Raw genomic sequence first — 18,132 nt, forward strand, 5'->3', positions numbered from 1 at the left:
TCATTCTCAGCTTTTTGAATTAATCATAATTTCCATATTTTTAGTTGTTTGTACTTTTATGGATAAGAAACTGTTTCTGTTCCACATGCAACCCTTTCCTTGAGAGCCCAGCTTCTACCATTTTAATTTCCAGTCACCATGTGACTTCCTTTATCTAGGTTAACAAAGATGTTTCTTCTATGAGATCCTACCTGAATTTGAACAAACCCCATAATGCTCTGTATTATAGTATAACATTTATTTATATAATTCTTAACCGTCTCAAAGACAGTGTAGCTTCAAGACAAGGATCATGCTAATTTTGGAAGTTTTATTGCCCATTCACTTGTATTTTTCTTTTCCCTCCACATTTCTTTCTCTATTATGCCATTGAGCTCATACACTGATTTAAAAAAAAAAAGATTACATTAAAAAGACTCTCATTTGATATTGTGGGTAGGACCCTGTTACTGTCTCCCAGTTAGCCCTGCAGCCACATAAGGATAGGTCTTGGCTCTGGGACATTCTCCTTTCCAATAGCACATCTTCTGGGAGTTAACATTAGCCCATAATCCCAGGTCTACAGATCCTCAGCAAGAGGACATAGAGGTTGTGGCTAGCTTGGGTACACAGTGAGACTCTATCTCAAAAGAAACAAAGTCTTCCCAGCCTTTGCTGGATTGTCAGTTTGTGTGGGATTATTTTTCTGTTTCAGACTAAATGTATGCTCCTTTATTTTGCATAAATATGAATTATGGGACACCTAGTCCATCCCCAATTCAGTGTGTTCCTTTCTTTAGCAGGGTGAAAAAAACAATTCTGTTATTTTTTTTCTCTGAAGCTTCTTCTTTCTCTGCTGATACTTTCTAGTTTTTCATTATTTCAAGTGGGTTTATAACAGCTTATTGAAGCATTTAATAATGACTGCTTCAAAATCTTTGCTAGATAATTCAAATATCCAAACTGTCTTACTGTTTGCATTTATTGATCACCTTTTCTCACTTAAGATTAACCTGAGTTTGAAAAATCGAAACCTGAACCTTTTTGAGTATGGATCTTGTGTAAATCTTTCATTTTATAGAGATTCTCTACTTGCTCTAGTATTGGGTAGAGGCCCTCCCTCCTTCATGCCCTATGTTAGTAGAAGTTGGTTCCCCAATTTTTAATGACATGGATTGAAGAGGCAGTGTCTTCTGGTCATTGCTTCATGAGGATGGAATTTGGCCTCCCATTATAGCAACCTGGTGGGGAGGCATAAGAAATAAATTATTGGTCCCCATATTGCTTCCACTGACAACCTGGGGGTGGTAGAAGTAGTGAAAATCTTGACACTAGACCTCCTTAGACACCAATTCAGGAGAGGGTGAATGACCCCTCATAAATGCTGGGCAGGGTGTACATTAAGCCTGATAAAGTAAAGCAGAAGTTCCCAATCCATTCTTACAAGTTAAGATTTATAGTGGCTCCTTATCTCAGTATAACCTTAGCCCATTTTTCATTCTGCCAGCTGTAGGATAATCTTTTCTAGAAAATACTGTTATATATATATTTATTCACCTATTATGTGAGTGTGTATAGGTGAGAGGGCTTCAAGGAGTTGTTTCTCTCATGCCTGTGAGTTCCAGGGATCACTCAAGTGGCACCAAGCTCTTTTGCTCACTGAGCAATGTCACCTTTGGGTAATCTTTATGATTATTATGGGAAGAACTAGTGAACATTTTTGAACTTTTTTGTGATTTTGACTTAAATGGCTAGTTTTTTTGTTGTGAGTTTTTTGGGGGACAGGATCTTATGTACCCCAGGCTGACCTTTAACTAATGACCATACCATCTCTGGCTCCCAAATGCTGGGATTAGAAGCCAACATAGCTTTATTTAGACTAGATGAAACATGCCTGTTAATGTGAGTTTCTATTATATGTATAGGTTCTATGTACTAACATTAAAAATTAACTGTATTTTTCCAACTGCTTCATGTGAAATATTTAGTTGTTTAAAATAGGTTAAATTTATTCTCTTGTAACTGGTTTGATATTGATGAAACTTACACCATGTGTAATACTGCTTCAAGTTACTCATGAAGTAGTCCATAAGCTGAGTTTTACATAGTTTTAAAATACTGATTTACCTGTGCAGTTTTATCAGGTTAATTTTTATCCAGCTTCTATTGTGTTGTTAGAACTATAAAAAAATCTAGACCTGGTATAATTTTTCATTTTTGAATAAATGAGAGGTATACCAATGCTGTAGTTATATACCTAAACAAGAAATGAATTAGGATTGCTTGTGGTAGGCCTTATGGGGAGGGTAAAGAATAGGAGGAAGTGATTCTTAGTGTAACGTAGTGACAATTTACACCCCATATATGTAAGCAAGAAAAGATCTCAAATATCAAAATTATAAATTTTACTTTTTTATTTGATGCTTTTTTATTTGATGGCCCTGAGTATGCTAATCACACCCCGAGTCTTAATAAGGTTTTGAATTCTGTATTATATATCTAGTACTTTATAATATCTAATGTTTCTTTTTTTTATCGTGTGTGTGTGTGTGTGTGTGTGTGTGTTTCAAGACAGGGTTTCTTTGTGTACCCTAGGCTGGCCTCAGGCTCAGAGATCCATCTGCCTCTGTCTCTTGATTTGCTGGGATTAAAGGTGTGAGCTCCCATGCTGACCACAGCATCTAATCTATAAAATAATGTCATTAAGTGCTTTCGTAATTTTTTTTATACTTATTTGTGTGTGTGTGTGTGTATGGGCATGTGTGTGTCATAGTAAGTCTGTGGAGGTTAGAAGACAACTTTCAGGAATCAGTTTTGGACTCTGGCAAATATTTTGAGGGATCAATGTTGGTTTCCCCACTATAAATCGGTAGAGATTAGATTTGTATGTTGTAACACAGATTAGCTCCTATTGTGATACTACTCTGCCTTCTACATTTTAATGCCCTGGTTTGTAGCCTAGCATGACTGTTAACACAGCACTCTACCAAGTGAGCTAAATCAGCCCAGGTTTGTTTTTCATAGTAATTTTTTTTTTTTTTTGACACGGGGTTTCCCTGTGTAGCCCTGGCTGTCCTAGAACTCACACTGTAGACCAGGCTGATCCACCTGCCTCTGCCTCCCAAGTGCTGGGATTAAAGGCATGTGCCACCACTGCCCTGCTATAGTAATAATTATTATAAAATAAAAAATTTTCCATTTTTATATGTTGTAAATTTAAAATTGCATTAATGTTCTTCATAGTGAATGAGAAAGGCTCCACACTAATTTTATATACATTTGACAGATGATAAACTATGTAGATGCCAAAAATTACATAGACATGTAAGACTTATATGAAAACTGCCTCATCTTTGATGAAGGATAAATCCTTGTAGTTTGTAGTTGGCCTAGTTTGGCCAGGCATGGTGGTACATGTCTATTATTCCAGAACTGAGGAGTCTGAGGCAGGAGAACTCAGATGCCAGCCTTGGCTACAGAGCAAGACCCTGTCTCATAAAACCTGTGCATCAACAAACTAGAATTTCCCCACATCAAAAACAGCAGCTTTGGTTTAGAGGTCACAGGGCTTGTACAAAGGATCAGAAACCAGCTGTGCTAGCTAGACTTCAACCCCTCCTTATCGATTTATCTCTAAAACTCTAACCTTATCACTGGAGGGCAGGAAGGCACTGAGACAAGGGTTGCCTTGTATCATTCTTGGAAAGGGATTGAATCAGGAACCAGTAACTGACAGATTTGATTTCTGTTTGTGCAAGTGTCCATGTGGTAATGGGGCCAAAAGCCTCCCAGGTTTTGAAGGTCACCATTTGTGACACTTAACAATTTGTATGTTAATTTAGCTATAGAAAATATTCAGTCCCCTGTACTTACTCATTCAAGTAAAATAGAACACCAATGAACATGTTTTTTAAAAGTGTAATTAAACACAAAATATAATCCATATAAAACTAGAGTTTATTCACCTAGTTACTAGTCTCCAGGCAACAATTTAAAGCTCTGTCTGTCTGCAAAATTAGTTGGGATTTTTAATAGTCTTCTCACTGAATGCAGCTAGGATTTACTGACTCAGCACGTGCATATTCTGAAATCTAAATTTAAATATATCCTATTGATTACAGGTGTGTAAACTTATATAAAACATATAAAACTCGGTTTATAAAGGGAACTTTTCTTCATATAGTCCATTTATTGATAATATTTCCTATCCCCAAAGACTGGAGGTGTGACCAGATATATCACATTATATCTGTCTTTCCAAAATAGTCGATGGAAGGTTTGGTCTATCTCCTGATTATACTATGGATCAAACGCCAGACTTATTTGCACCTGAGGGACGGAACAAACAAATGTTACTGCTAAGGGTTTCGTGCGTAGGGGAAGGAGAAAAAGGGTTTTCTGGGCAGGAAGCTGTGTTGAGGATTTTATTTCGCTAAGGCTAGTTCACATACAGCTCCTACTCTTCCATGGAGGAGCCACTGAGATGACAGGAACAGAACCCAACATTCTGAAATCTCTCTCGACAAATTTCACTGTTTTTTTTTTTCTGTTTTCTTACAGTATAACGAATTACTGCTAGGGCGCAGGGTATATGCAAGCAGCAGGAATATCTAGCCGGAAAGTGCTGCCAACAGACAGACCTTTGGCGGCGGGGTGCCGGAGCCAGCGCGCCAGACCCCCGCAGGCGACTATTCATTCCTTCCTGCCTGGGGTGTTTGGGCGGGGGTCAGGGGACCTTTTTCCCTTCCCCTTCACTGAGGGTATGGTGCTTCGGACTGCCGGTGCGGCCTTGTCTAGGGCGGCGCCCGGGCTGCAGGATATGGGGCAGGCTGCTGCTTCTCAGGCGCACTCCTCGTAGAGGTTATTATTTCCAGCAGGGGCAAAGAGTGCGCCTTTTTCCGAGGACAGAGGTCTGGGACCGAGTGTTCCTTCCCCGCGACTCAGCTGGTGTACGGCCGTGTTAGGGCTGGATATTCCCGGAGTGCGCGAGCGCGGGCCGGACCACCGAAATCACAGTCTTGGCCTACCCTAGGGCTTCCGGGTAGCCAGAGGCCGTCCTTGGCGTCCTCGGTGGCGCCCGCCGCGGGCGGTGCCGGACCTCGCCCTGCTCGAGCGCTCCCCTCCCCCTCCCCCTCCCGATCCCACCACGGCTCCCGAAGGGACACAGCCGGGACCCTCCATTCTCCGCCCGTGTATTTAAGTAGCACAACCTAACCCGCTGCTCCCACTCGGTGACAACCCTACTCAGGACAGACGCGCCCATCAGCCAACCACCGACCAGAACAAGCGAGCCTCCCGCTCCCGGGTCTGTAGCGGCCTCGGTGGGCGGTGCTAAAGCCGCTAGCAAGTTGAGTGGAGCCACGACTGACGCGAGTCAACAAAGGTCACGTGAGGTGGGGGGACTGCTTCGATTGGCTGCGCCGGCCGGGCAGAGAGGGGGGGTCACGGCAGCGGCGTGGGGTTCGCTGTGTGACACAATTACAACAACTTTGTGCTGGTGCCGGGGAAGTTTGTGTCTCCTACGAATCTCACCAGAGCTCCCGCTTCTCGGCGCTCCGGCCATTCCCGCCGTCCCCGCCTGTGGCTGCCCCCTTCCCACCCCCGCGATGTGACCCTACAGCCGAGCCGTCGTCGCTCCTGACCCAGTGGCTCCACAGCCTCTGCTGCTGCTGCCTTCACCACTACCGCGTTAGGATTTTTCGCCGCTGCCTCTCGCGGCAGAGGAGGAGGCAGAGATAAAGTTGGTGTGCCGGTCCCGTGCGGAGATCGGAGGCGTCCTTGCAAGCTCCGGCCCGGGGAGGGGGGGTGTCGGCGTTTGAGTTGTGAATTCGCTGCGTTTCCATGAAATCCTGCGGAGTGTCGCTCGCTACCGCCGCCGCCGCCGCTTTCGGTGATGAGGAAAAGAAAATGGCGGCGGGAAAAGCGAGCGGCGAGAGCGAGGAGGCGTCCCCCAGCCTGACAGCCGAGGAAAGGGAGGCGCTCGGCGGACTGGACAGGTACGGGGAGCGGGCAACAGCCGGGGCGGCTCGGGACAGACAGGCGCCGCTCTCGGAGGAGGCCGGAGTGCGGCTCGCCAGTGGCGGCGGTGGGGCGGGCACCTCGGCTTGGCGCTCTCGGCGCCACTGACGCCGGGGCCTCAGGCTTTGGCATGGACGGCTCGGCGGCGTTGCCGGAGCACTAACGAGCAGCGTGTGTCTTTCTCCGCAGCCGCCTTTTCGGGTTCGTGAGGTTTCATGAAGATGGCGCCAGGATGAAGGCCCTGCTGGGCAAGGTAAGGCAGCCGCGGGCCGGAGCGCGGACACGGTCTCTCGGGCCAGAGCCGCGCTCGCCCGGGGCCCCGGGGCTGGGTCACCACTCATTGTGGCCTCGAACGACGGCCGAGGGGCTTCCGGAAAACTATTTCCTGCTACTGCGCTCCCCTCCACTCCCTGGTACCTCGTTTGCTCTCTTGAGAGATTACTTCTCTTGGAGCCAGAGAACAGAGGCAGCAGCGCATTTGGGGCCAAGCTCATTTTGCCTCCGATTTTACCGCCCTTGGGGGCTAGGCGGATGATCTCCAAGGTGCCTATGGAGGGTCATGAGTTCGTAAACGGGTGCAGATTCCCTTAAATCCCCCGCTCGTTATCTCCCCTGCTTTTTAAGGCTGTTTAGGCAGGCTCTTCGTTGTGTCTGCTGTTAACCAAACATTTCGGGATGACTTCTTGTCTCTGCTCCCTGAAGGGGGGAAGTTGCACGTAGTTTTAGGTCGGTAAAGAGTTTGCATGGGGTTGTTGACGTGTATCTCTCAATCGGAGTGTGCTTTACCTGAAGTTAGGTGACTTGTTTACTTTTTGGGTCTTTCTGCCATAGATCTACCACAGTTGTATGAGTTCGTTTTCTGGAGCTTCGTTTCCTGTGAGTCTGTCAGGGGAAGTTAGGGGGATTCGAGGTATATTCTCTTGTTTATTTGTGTGCAAAGTTGTTGGTACTGTCATTTTAGTTAAGTAATGGCTGCTTCTGTCGGCCCAAGATGGCGGGACAGGGTGGGAGGAGAAAGTGAAGGGGGGGGCAGTTTGGGGGAGGAAGGAGAGGTAAACATGGAAATAAATACTATCAAAGAAGAATAGGCCTCTCCTTTGGAGTATGTAGCTTAGTAGTTAATAAAAATGATCACAGATTATTTGCGTGTAGAATTTTTGTTCCCTTCTCTAGCTTTGAAATAGCATGTATAAGCCTGGTAAAAGCTTATCAACCTGTAGCACATTTAGTTACCCATCGTAAGCTATTGAACAAAGGCTGGAGTCTTAGTCTGTCTGCTTCAGTCTATATTTCCTGACCAAAGTGTGATTGGAATGATATGAAGAGGCTTTTTTGTTCATTGGGACTCTGAAACTTGGAGCGTGTATGATAGATGTTGCATTCATTAGACTTTTTTTTTTTTGGCCGAAATCTCTAGGTTTGATTTGACACAGTTAGCTCTATTGTTGCAATTGAGAAGTTTAAGAAAGACGACTAACGCTTAACAGCTTTTTAAAAAGTTGATTATTTTGATCCTTACTTTTTGAATGTATTTTGGTTTGGCGGGATTGTTTTTTATCTGTGATCACAATTATGTTTCTATTTTAAAGTATCAAAATATAAGAACTGGTGATTGCAGACAATGACTAGAAGGCAAAACAGTATAATCTTTTTCAATAGGTTCATTTTCTTTGAATGGTAAGAAAATTTGAATTGAACTTTGAGAGTGAGGGTATGAATTTGCTTTCATTAAAATTATCGATAGAAAAATGTTCAGTGACTAGCTCTGGAATTATATAAATATCAATAGTTGTTGGCCCCCCGTTTATAAGATTTTTCTCCAGCCTATTTGAAGTATTTTATGTACAAAGATTAGGTTACGGTGAAGTTGTCATTCCAAAGATATATGTATATAGTGTTTGAATTTAAGGAGCGTTTTATTTTGGAGTAAACATGGCTAGTTTACATTGGGTTAATAAAGTTGCTTGCAAGGATTATTCATTTGGAAACTTAGGCTAAATTTATTCCTTTTGGTTATAGTGATGAAGAAATAAGTGGAATTTGTTTTAAGTGCATGTGTAAAGTTCTAGTTCATAATTTCATATCTTAGAGTGCTTGTAATCAGAATCACAGTGAGTGGTGCTTAACATTGGATATTATATCATAATAGTGAAACCTACAGTTAATATCAACTGAGTTCATATTTTAAAAATTGAGCATTTTCAAAGTTTTCTAAATGTGCATTATTTTATTTTTTCTTATATTTGAATACAGTTACATCTTAAACATGAAAAAAATGTGAAGCTTCATTTTGTTTGGGGGAAGAATTAGGACTTTATAAATGTCGGGTGGTATATTGATTAAAAAAAAATCTTCATTAGTTCTGGCTCCTTAGGGTCTAGCTATGTACATCAGAGCGCAACAGCTTTAATGCTAAAACATTTTATATTCTGTACTTTGAACATCTACATGGATCTTGATTATGTCCTTATTAGCCTGAACATTACAGTAAAATGTGTAATATAAATTTATGCTTGATAAAATAAAACCTTACATCTTCTGTTTGAATTGAATTCTGAATAGAATGACTGAATTATATAGTCCTTGGAATGAAGTGGTAAATTATTAAGTTTTATCCATCCTCTAACTGTCCTGAAAATCAGTATGTGTGGATATGAAGTTTGGGGAGTGGAATGTTATATTGCTTTCAGAATTATTTCCTATGTAACTCTTTTAAAAAAAGTATTGACTTTTCTCTATGGTATAGTGGATTTGTTCAGGGAGTTTTACTGAACACAGAATAGAATAGAATAATTTCTAGGATTCCTTTTTTAGTTATGAATTTTGTTCTGTTATTCCCAGAAAAATTTAGTCTGTGTCAAAACATATTTCACCTCTCTTGCAGAAATTTAGTCACTCCTACTTGTCTTGAGAAAAATTTCTTCCCCTTGTGTTTTACTCTGTCTTTAAAGTTTTAAAGTGCACATTTGTAAACAAGTCTAACGTTTTGGAAAACTAAAACCATTCCATAGGTATTTTTTTATTTGTCCCTTAACGTGTGCGAGGCTGCTGTATTTCAGATGGTTTTTTTTTTTCTGGACTCTGCATACTTTAAGGTTCCATTATGTAAGAGTCATTGAAAGGTTTGCTTGCAGGATTGTCACTCGATATATAGTATGGTGTTTTGAATTTCAAGGAAATAGTAATACAGTATTGTAGTAATACCTTAAATAAGGCTGTAAAGGAACTAGAGCTTGCTTTAGAATTCTTGTAATATAGCATGATCTTTAACAGTTTTCTCTTTAATGCCAACCCGTATTTTTTTTTATTATTATTACTATTACTTATTTTATGTCTATGGGTATTTTGCCTGGGTGTATGTCTGTGTACCACTTGAGTGGTGACTGAGGAAACCACAAGAGCTTCTGATCTGATCCCTTAGAACTGGAGTTACAGCCAGTTGTGAATTGTCCTTGTGGGTGCTTGGAATTGAACCTGAATTCTCTAAAGAGCAGCCAGTTCTCTTAGCCATCTCTCCATTTCTCTAGAAGAGCATTCTCTAGAAGAGCAGCTAGTTCTCTTAGCCATCTCTCCATTTCATTATTTTTGTTTTCGTAATTACATTGGAATTGCTGAGAATTAAGTGAAACCTTTTTTTAGTAGAAATTAACTATGATAATTACTTAGTACAAATTTGAAAACTTTTGGGGGTATATTTTTTAATTAGGTAAGGATTTGAATTAGGAGTATATAGAGAGAAGGAAGGTAAAAAAGTATAAATAAGAGAGTACTATGTAGTATCATTAGAGTAATAATATGGTAGAGGCCTGAGGAAAGTTTCTCTGTCAATCTGGGGTATCTTGTCTCTGTGTGAAGGGAAGGTAATATATCATTGAAATACATAGCTGTGGAGCTAGAGAGATGGCTCAGCAGTTAAGAGCCAGTACTGATCTTGTAGAGGACCAGAGTTTGGTTTCCAGCACCAACACTGGGAGGCATACAACAGCTTTGTTAGCACTCTAGCTTCGAGGTGCTGATCTATTTCTGGCCTCTCTGGCTATCTGCACATATCTATCTGCACATAGGCACACACACACACAGAAATGCACAATTAAAGATAAATTTTTAAGATGAAATACATAGTTTTTTTTTTGTTGGCACATTTTGTGTGTGTGAGGGAGGTGGGGTGGAGAGAGAGCTAGCGAGAGAGCGAGCATATGAATGAATTTACAAGCAAGAGCAAGCAATCGAGCAGGCAAGAGCAGACATACTAGCAAGCGTCAGTGGAGAGTAAGAGAACTCCTTGTTCTTGCCTTCCCCTATGTCACAGAGATTGAACCCAGTTGGTCAGGTTTAGCAGTAAGTGATTACTGGCTGAGTTGCATCCCAGGCCATATAGTTGTTTGTTTTAAATAATCTTACTGTTAAGTTTGTCTTAAGTATTCTGGTTGGATTTCTTTTTTTGATAGTTCTTTTAATAGAAAAATTTTATAAAATACTTAGGAATTATAATTTTTTCATTATTTGAAAAATTAAGAATGTATTTTTTTTAAAGTGATACTATGGAAATACTTGGCATTTTGATTTGAGGGAGCATGATGAAAGTAGCTTAAGCTCCACCGAAGCACTTCTTTTCCTAAACTTGCTTTTGCATATATAAGGACATCATTAGGTCATTTTTAGACATGGCTTGTTTGTGTTACAATATTTGGTTCATTGGTGATGTGTGAAAACGAATGTGTGCTGTTTGTAAGGACTTAAAGAGGATCCCCATTTTCAGTGCTAAAGAACTTTAGTGTTTTGGTTGGAAAAAGGAGCTATAGAAATAGTAGCCTGAGGACTGGCAAGATGACTCATCAAGAAAAGGCACTTGGAGACAAGCCTGGGGACTTGAGTTTTGATCCCTTCAACAACTAACTCCCTCACCTCTCCCACCCCCAACGCCCACACATATGCTAAATAAATACATATGCCTTGTGCTTGAAAATTAGATTTTTATTTGATGGATTTTTTAAAAAATGTGTTTCTTAGTTTGGAAAGTTATCTTATAAACAATTATAGTCACAATTGCTTGGAGAAAATTTTATGCAGTTAATACGTTGCTTGCTAAAAAAATTAGATATGTTCCTTGTAAAAGAGATTACAGAACATGTTCATATGTCTGTCACATAATAAAGCTGCAGCAATACATATGTAGGCACTTGTTTTGTTTGTTTGAACAGGGTCTTACTTTATCTAGTCCCAGGTGGCTGGTAGTTGATCTTTCTGATTCAACCTCAGAGTAAGCCATTATGATGGGTAATTTTAAGTTTCCTGTTTTCTTTTCATTGAATAGGTTTTCTGTAGATTCTGTTACAAAAGGCAACATTGGCTGGGCAGTGGTGGCACATGCCTGTGATCCCAGCACTTGGGAGGCAGAGGCAGGTGAATTTCTGAGTTCGAGGCCAGCCTGGTCTACAGAGTGAGTTCCAGGACAGCCAGGGCTACACAGAGAAACCGTGTCTTGAAAAACCAAAAACAAACAAAAACAAAACAACATTGACTCTCTTTATGTGGTTTTAGGTTTTTTGTTTTTTGTTTTGGTTTTTCAAGACAGGGTTTCTCTGTGTAGCCCTGGCTCTCACTCTGAAGACCAGGCTAGCCTCGAACTCTCGAAGTCAGAAATCCGCCTGCCTCTGCCTCCCAAGTGCTGAGATTAAAGGCGTGCGCCACCACCGCCCAGCTGTGGTTTAGGTTTTTAAAAACTAGTTCAGAGGTAAATTTCTGTGACTTGAATAGAATGATGGGAGTCACATGCTTAAGTTTTATTGTTTGGCAGGATGTAAAGTTAATTATCTTTTTCTCACTTAGATAGTGCAACATTTAGTTTTGTTTATAGATTACCAATATTCTGCATACTTGAAAAGGTTTTTGTTCATTCTTGCTTTGAAACTCATCAATTTCTTTGAAATTGATGTTAATGACTGATAATACTGTGCATTATTAATATCTTTAAAATGTGGTATCCAGAGAGCTAATTTATGGTAAAAAGCTATCCACTACATTGTCCAAGAATTGAAGTGATGGTTGGGCTATTAACAGCCTACCTGTAATTATTTGCAGACTGTTTAATTAATGGCATTTATTTAATGAATGCATAATCGACAGTCATGTATTCATACTGAAACTTGGTATATAATTGCATAAGCTTTCTATATTGGTTTGTCAGTTATGACAGTAATATTTGAATGCACATGAAGCTCAACTGGTCAGTATAGGAAACATCAAGGTAATATAGGTATCATTTTGTTAAACTTGAAAGCTCCTTAAGTGGGTTAGGATTAGTATAAGGATAACTGGCAGAAACAAAGTGTTTGGTACTCTGAATATTTGTGATAAAGGTCAGTTTAACAGATTACAAGGCTCTTAAAAGGATAGGAATTCTTTCTTAGATACTGTTTCTCAGTTTAGATAACAACAAGTTTCCTTTTAATTTGTTTTAGGAAAATAATCTAAAAATCAAGTTTTAGCTTTTTCAGATCTTTAAAGGATGATCTATACCTAGTGATCTTTGTAGTACCACACACTTTTCTATGGGTTCTTAAATGAGTTTGCCTAACAAGCTTAAAAGATTCTTGACAGTTTTGTAAGGTTTCTCACAAAGTAGTTTAAGAATCACTATTTTGGAGTGCACAACACAACTTTCTACTTTATAAAGTTCTTTTCTGTTGTGTACACAAAAGTGATGAGAACTTTGCCTGCATTTGTGTATCATGTATGTTCCTGGTCTTATTAGAGGTCAGAATAGGACATTGGATCCCCTGGGACTGGAGTTACAGATGGTTGTGAGCTGCTGTGTGGGTGTTGGGACTTAAACTTAGGTCCCCTGGAAGAATAACACATGCTCTCAACCATTGAGCCAGCTCTTAAGCCCTTCGCACTTTGAGAAAAATTATTTATTTTTTAAGTTTAAATTTTTATTTTATGTGTATGAGTGTATGTTGTGTACACAGAAGTGTCTGCAGAGGTCAGAAGACATTGGATTCCTTGGAATTGCAGTTAACAGCTGGTTGTGATCTGCCATGTGGGTGTTAGGAAGTGGAGTGGGTTCTCTGTAAGAGCAACAAGTGTTCTTCATGACTGAGTGAGCCATCTCTAGTACCTTTTTTTTTATTTTTAATTATGTGTATATGTGTGTCTGTGTACAGGTTTGTGCACATGCATGCAGTGCCCCTAAACGCCACAAGAGGGTATTTGATCTCCTGGAGCTGGAGTTTAGGTAGTTGTGAATTGCCTGATGTAGGCACTAGAAACTGGACCGGTTTCTCTTTAAGAGCCATATGATAACTCTTTTAACCACTGAGCCATTTTTCCAGGTTCTTTTTTTATTTGAAAGAAATTACACTTGTTTTGATTTTGTGTATAAGGGTGTTTTGCCTACATGTGTGTTTGTATACTACACATGTACAGTGTCCTGGAAGGCCAAAAGAGGGCATTGAATCCTCCAGAACTAGTGATTGTTTCTCACTATATAAGTATAAGGAACTGAACTGGGGTTTTCTGCAAAAGGAACAAGTACTTTTAACTGCTGAGCCATATCTTCAGCCTGTCTTGTCCTTTTGAATGAAGTTTGCTATTTAGCTTAGGCTGACCTTGATTGAACAGGATCTATTTGCTAAAGCTTCCCAAGGGCTGTTTTTTCCCTTTTAATTTTTATCTATCTATCTATCTATCTATCTATCTATCTATCTATCTATCTATCTAAAGATTTATTTATTTTTTAATTTAATTTATATGAGTGTTGTGCTTCATGTATACTGGCATGCCAGAAGAGGGCATCAGATCCCTTTGTAGATGGCCATCAATCACCACATGGGTGCTGGGAATTGAACTCAGGGCCTCTGGAGCCATCTCTTCATTCCTTTGATTGTTTTTTTTTTAACTAGAGACATTTAAAAATGTTAGAGCATTGTGAAAATATTACTGTATTTTTTTAAAAAAAACCTAAAGATGACTGTAAACTTGTGTAGACTAAACCTTCTATAGTTGAAAAGCATTTTAAAATGCTTTATTGCATTTTATTACATCTTAGTATCCAAATAGTTGTACTGTTTCTGAACTTGGTGATCTTTTGGTGGGGGAATGGTAGTGAATTACGTATAGACAGAAAGTGCTGTTATTTTGCAGTTTAGGTAGCTTTGTGATAGTCACTGAACTTGTTTTTTATTTTCTTTATTAGCATGTTTTATTTATTTGTCTTTGTTTTTAGGATTTTATACCTGAGTATTGTAATGACATTTCCTCTCCTGTTAAACTTTTCTCATGTTCTTCTTCCCTCGTTTCAGTTTCCTTGCCTTTTATCTTTAATTATTGTATATCTACATTATATAAATTTAAAAATACAATCTGCTGAGTTAATAATCTAGTATTGCTTATATGTTTATGTATTCATGGATTAGAGAATCTTTCAGGGATCTCATTCCTGGGGAAGAGTGATTCTTCCTTTCTCAGCAACTGTTGTCTGCTTTTCATCTTAGGGCTAGGGCCTTTCAAAATTTCCCCATCTAGGTTGGCACATGACCTACTGTTTTCATTATGCTGATCTTGTTTAGGCAGCCATATTTTTGATATTTCGTGGTTGAAACTTCTCTATCAAATATAGAAGACACTATGCAGCAGACATCTTGGTCAGTTGGCTCTTAGAATCAATCTTTCTGTCTCCTCTTTCTCTGTATTCTCTGAGCCTTAAGTGTAAGACTTGTGTTGTGGATTGCATCCATTGGAACTAGGTACCCACAGTCAGTTCTCTTCAATCAGTTGAGATATTTTACAATAGTCTCTGTTGCAAAAAGATCCATCTTTGATGATGGTGAGAGCTACACTTAATCTGTGAGTTTAAGGATAGGTATTTAGAATATTGTTAGAGATAACAATAGTTTAAGACAGTGGCAATAATAGATTCTCTTTTAGAGTCCACAGTGTCTCTAGGTACGGGTAGGTTTCTAATATAAGGCATGATTTCCCTCCTGTTGAGCAGGCCTTAAGTCCAATTAGACAGCTGTTGACCAAGATACAAGTGCTACTCTTGTACCTTTAGGGATCTCTTCTCATGCTGATCATTGTTGTGGATTATAGATGTCACAGCTGTGTAGAATTATTGGTTGTTTTGCTCCTTCCTTGGAAGCTTGCTAGTACTTTCTAGTACTGTGAGAATTAGTCTCCAGAGAGGAGGCTTCCAGGTCATTTCCAGCTTAATTCCTCCTAGTTTTTTTGTCTAAAGTGTGTAATTTCTTCAAGTAGTATCTATCTTAGCTGCAAATTCAGGGAAGCAACCAAGGACAGTAGCTTATATTTTTTGTTTTTGTGGCATTGGGGGTAGGATTAGCTGGTATGTCTCTTGAACTCCCCTGAACTACAGCTCTGAAGGAGTGCCTGGAACTGAGGTTTCTGTTAGGTAGTCCATGGCTATTGTGGGTGGGGCACATTGCCACCCTAATCAATGTAACTTCTATTAAACTCTTTGTATATGTTTGTATATATACATAGATGTTAAATTTTCAGAAGTTCTTAATGTTATTTATTCCTCTTCCCTCCCTCTCTGTGTCCCACTCCACCCCAGGTCTCTCCTGCCTTCCCCCCCACCCCTTTCTGCCTTCATAGTACCTGTGTCCTACTATTTTTCTTTCAAGTACTCCTGTTTTCCCCCTTTTAGGATGTTTCATTGCTGATTTTACTTTTGTGACTGATGTGGCACAGGCTGATAGTAACCTAATTTAGGAACTGTAACCCAGAAGGATGAGATTGATCCCCTGTTGAGCCAGTTTTAGGTTTCTAAGTCAGTTTTTAGGGGCCATTTGCCAGTTTTTTCCTACAAGTCTGTTTTTACTTTTTTTTTTTTTTTAAGGTTTTCCGAGACAGAGTTTCTCTGTGTAGCCTTGACTGTCCTGGAACTCACTCTGTAGACCAGGCTGCCCTCAAACTCAAAAATCCACCTGCCTCTGCCTCCCAAGTGCTGGGATTCAAGGCGTGTGCCACCACCGCCCAGCGCTTTCGTTATGATTAAGAATAGTATATAAGATTGTCTATTTCCATAGACAATTTCTAGTTAGAACAATGGAAGAAATTGTTTCAGAGGGCCATTTTTAGTCTTGATTTATTAGCATTAGATCCTGTTTTTAGGAAAAAAGTAAGTTTTGGGGGAAATTTTCCAGAATATTCAAAGAGAAGATCAACCAATCAGCTAAGTGACCCTTATCTGTCACCTACTTCAACAGTCTTCAGTCCATGGCCAGTCTTGTTTCATGTGTATCTTATTCCTCCTATTATTTTCAGGCAAGTCTGCAAAATTCGTGACATCATTGTGTGTAATGTTTTCTCTTTAAATTTATTTTTTTACTTTTTATGTTTTTGGTTTTTTGAAGTAGGGTTTATTTATTTATTTATTTATTTATTTATTTATTTAAATGTCAGAGAACACTTGTGTGTCTCCTCCTACCTTTCTTTGCTGTTTGAAAATTGAGGATAAATTGCTTGGAAAATGAGTAGAAAACAGATAAGTAGCTAAATTTATGTGGATTTGAATTTTGATATTGTGATACAGAATTTTATGTGTTAGAATATTATATAGCACATGACAGGAATAATTTTCTCTAAGAACTTGGGTCTTAGTTGCTTTTGTTCAGATAGTTTGTATATTTAGGGAAATGATATTTTCATTATATAGTGGTGAAAATAAATGTTTTAGATTTTTGGTTTTCAAATATGATATGAACTAGAAAAATTTTTGCTTCAATGATTTGTGAACCATTTGTTGTATTGTTGGGAGGATCTGTATCAGTTTTGGAGACAACCAGTTACTTCTGACTTTTTTACTTTATAGTGTGTTGGCAGAAGACAACAGACTGAGAATATAATACTTTAAATACAATAACAAAGATATTTGCAGTGTCATGAGCTCTCAAAAGGTGCTTCAATTTTTGACCTCATTTATTATAGATAGTTTAAACTGTGTATCACAGCTGTTGTAGATAGAAGTTGAATGACCTCAGGAGAAGTGATATTAGTAGTGGCAGTTGGTTTTTATGGGATTATTACTGGTGTGTTGGGGGACACTAGGTGTTAAGTACTAATTGATAAATAGTGATCTGTGGAGTTTTGGGTAGAAATCTGCTTTGTCATCTATCAGATCTGTGATCCTTAGGCAAGCATCTTTTGGAGGCTATTTTTTCATTTGTAAAATGGAAATAGATTTCCTCCAGGCTTTAGAGTTTTGTGTTACCGAGGGAAAATAGTGTATGCATGTCATAGAAGCTGCTCAGTACAAGATAGATGTTATAGGGAAAGACAATTAAATTTAAATTAAGACTTTGATTTAGCTAGAAGAGATAGAAGAAAGATAGAAGAGAGGTGGAGGTAGGTTTGAAAGTTCTTGAAAAAGACTTTTGACTTTAGAGTTTTTGTTTACTTTTCCCTGCTTCAAATATGTTTTCTCTGCATGGACGCTCTGGGATAAGGCCTCAATCCTGGTTCCAACTTGTATATATACATTTGACTGTCTACCTGACATGCGTTTTGAGGACATGCCTTTTAACTTTCTTCGTAAATGTCACATACCACACACCTGTCATCCCAGAAATCTTGGAATATTCACCAGCACCTCTTCTTTTAACATATTAAGCCCTAACAATTACCAGACCTTGTCATCCTACATTTTAGATCTCAAATCTACTTATACGTGGCCTCTGCTACCATGTTCTTTGCAGCCACTGTTCTGTCTTTGATAGTCAGGTATCTGTCTTCATGTACTTTTTTGAATAAATATATTTGGACATAGTTCAACACTGAAAAGTTACAGAAAGAATATTACTAAAAAGAAAAATCTCTTTTCTAAGTTATCTCTCAAAATTTAGTTACTGTTTCCCAAGGCAGCTACTAAAAGGTTTGCTACGTAATCTTTCATAGTATTTCAAGCACAAACATGAGCATAATTATGTTGTACTTTCTTCCTATGTATTTGAGATCATAGTGTATATGTTTTGTTTTGTGTTTTTTTTTTTTTTTTTTTTTTTTTTTTTTAAAATGTTTTTGTATATTTTTCTGGGTTTGCTGAAAAACACAATTTACACCAGGAAAGCCTCAAAAAAAAAAAACCCCCACCCAATCCAACCCAATTGGTGG

At 39.2% G+C, this 18,132-nt stretch overlaps 1 protein-coding gene across 7 annotated transcripts in view; it reads left to right on the forward strand.

Moving 5' to 3' along the window:
• Positions 1 to 5,392: 5,392 nt before the first annotated feature.
• The window catches only part of Kdm6a (lysine demethylase 6A), a 128,498-nt gene continuing 115,758 nt past the window's right edge, over positions 5,393 to 18,132 (forward strand). For 5 of the 7 annotated variants that reach the window (XM_028776115.1, XM_028776119.1, XM_028776114.1 and 2 more), the window contains exons 1-2: positions 5,446 to 5,975; positions 6,187 to 6,250. In XM_028776115.1, coding sequence (XP_028631948.1) covers positions 5,821 to 5,975; positions 6,187 to 6,250 — 219 coding nt within the window. In that variant the 5' untranslated portion in view covers positions 5,446 to 5,820. Of the gene's footprint in view, positions 5,976 to 6,186; positions 6,251 to 18,132 lie in introns of all 7 variants that reach the window. The other 2 variants (XM_028776118.1, XM_028776120.1) reach the window with 1 other exon arrangement.

The sequence above is a fragment of the Grammomys surdaster genome, unplaced genomic scaffold, assembly GCF_004785775.1.
Source record: "Grammomys surdaster isolate TR1022 unplaced genomic scaffold, NIH_TR_1.0 265, whole genome shotgun sequence".
NCBI classification, from domain to species: Eukaryota; Metazoa; Chordata; class Mammalia; order Rodentia; family Muridae; genus Grammomys; species Grammomys surdaster.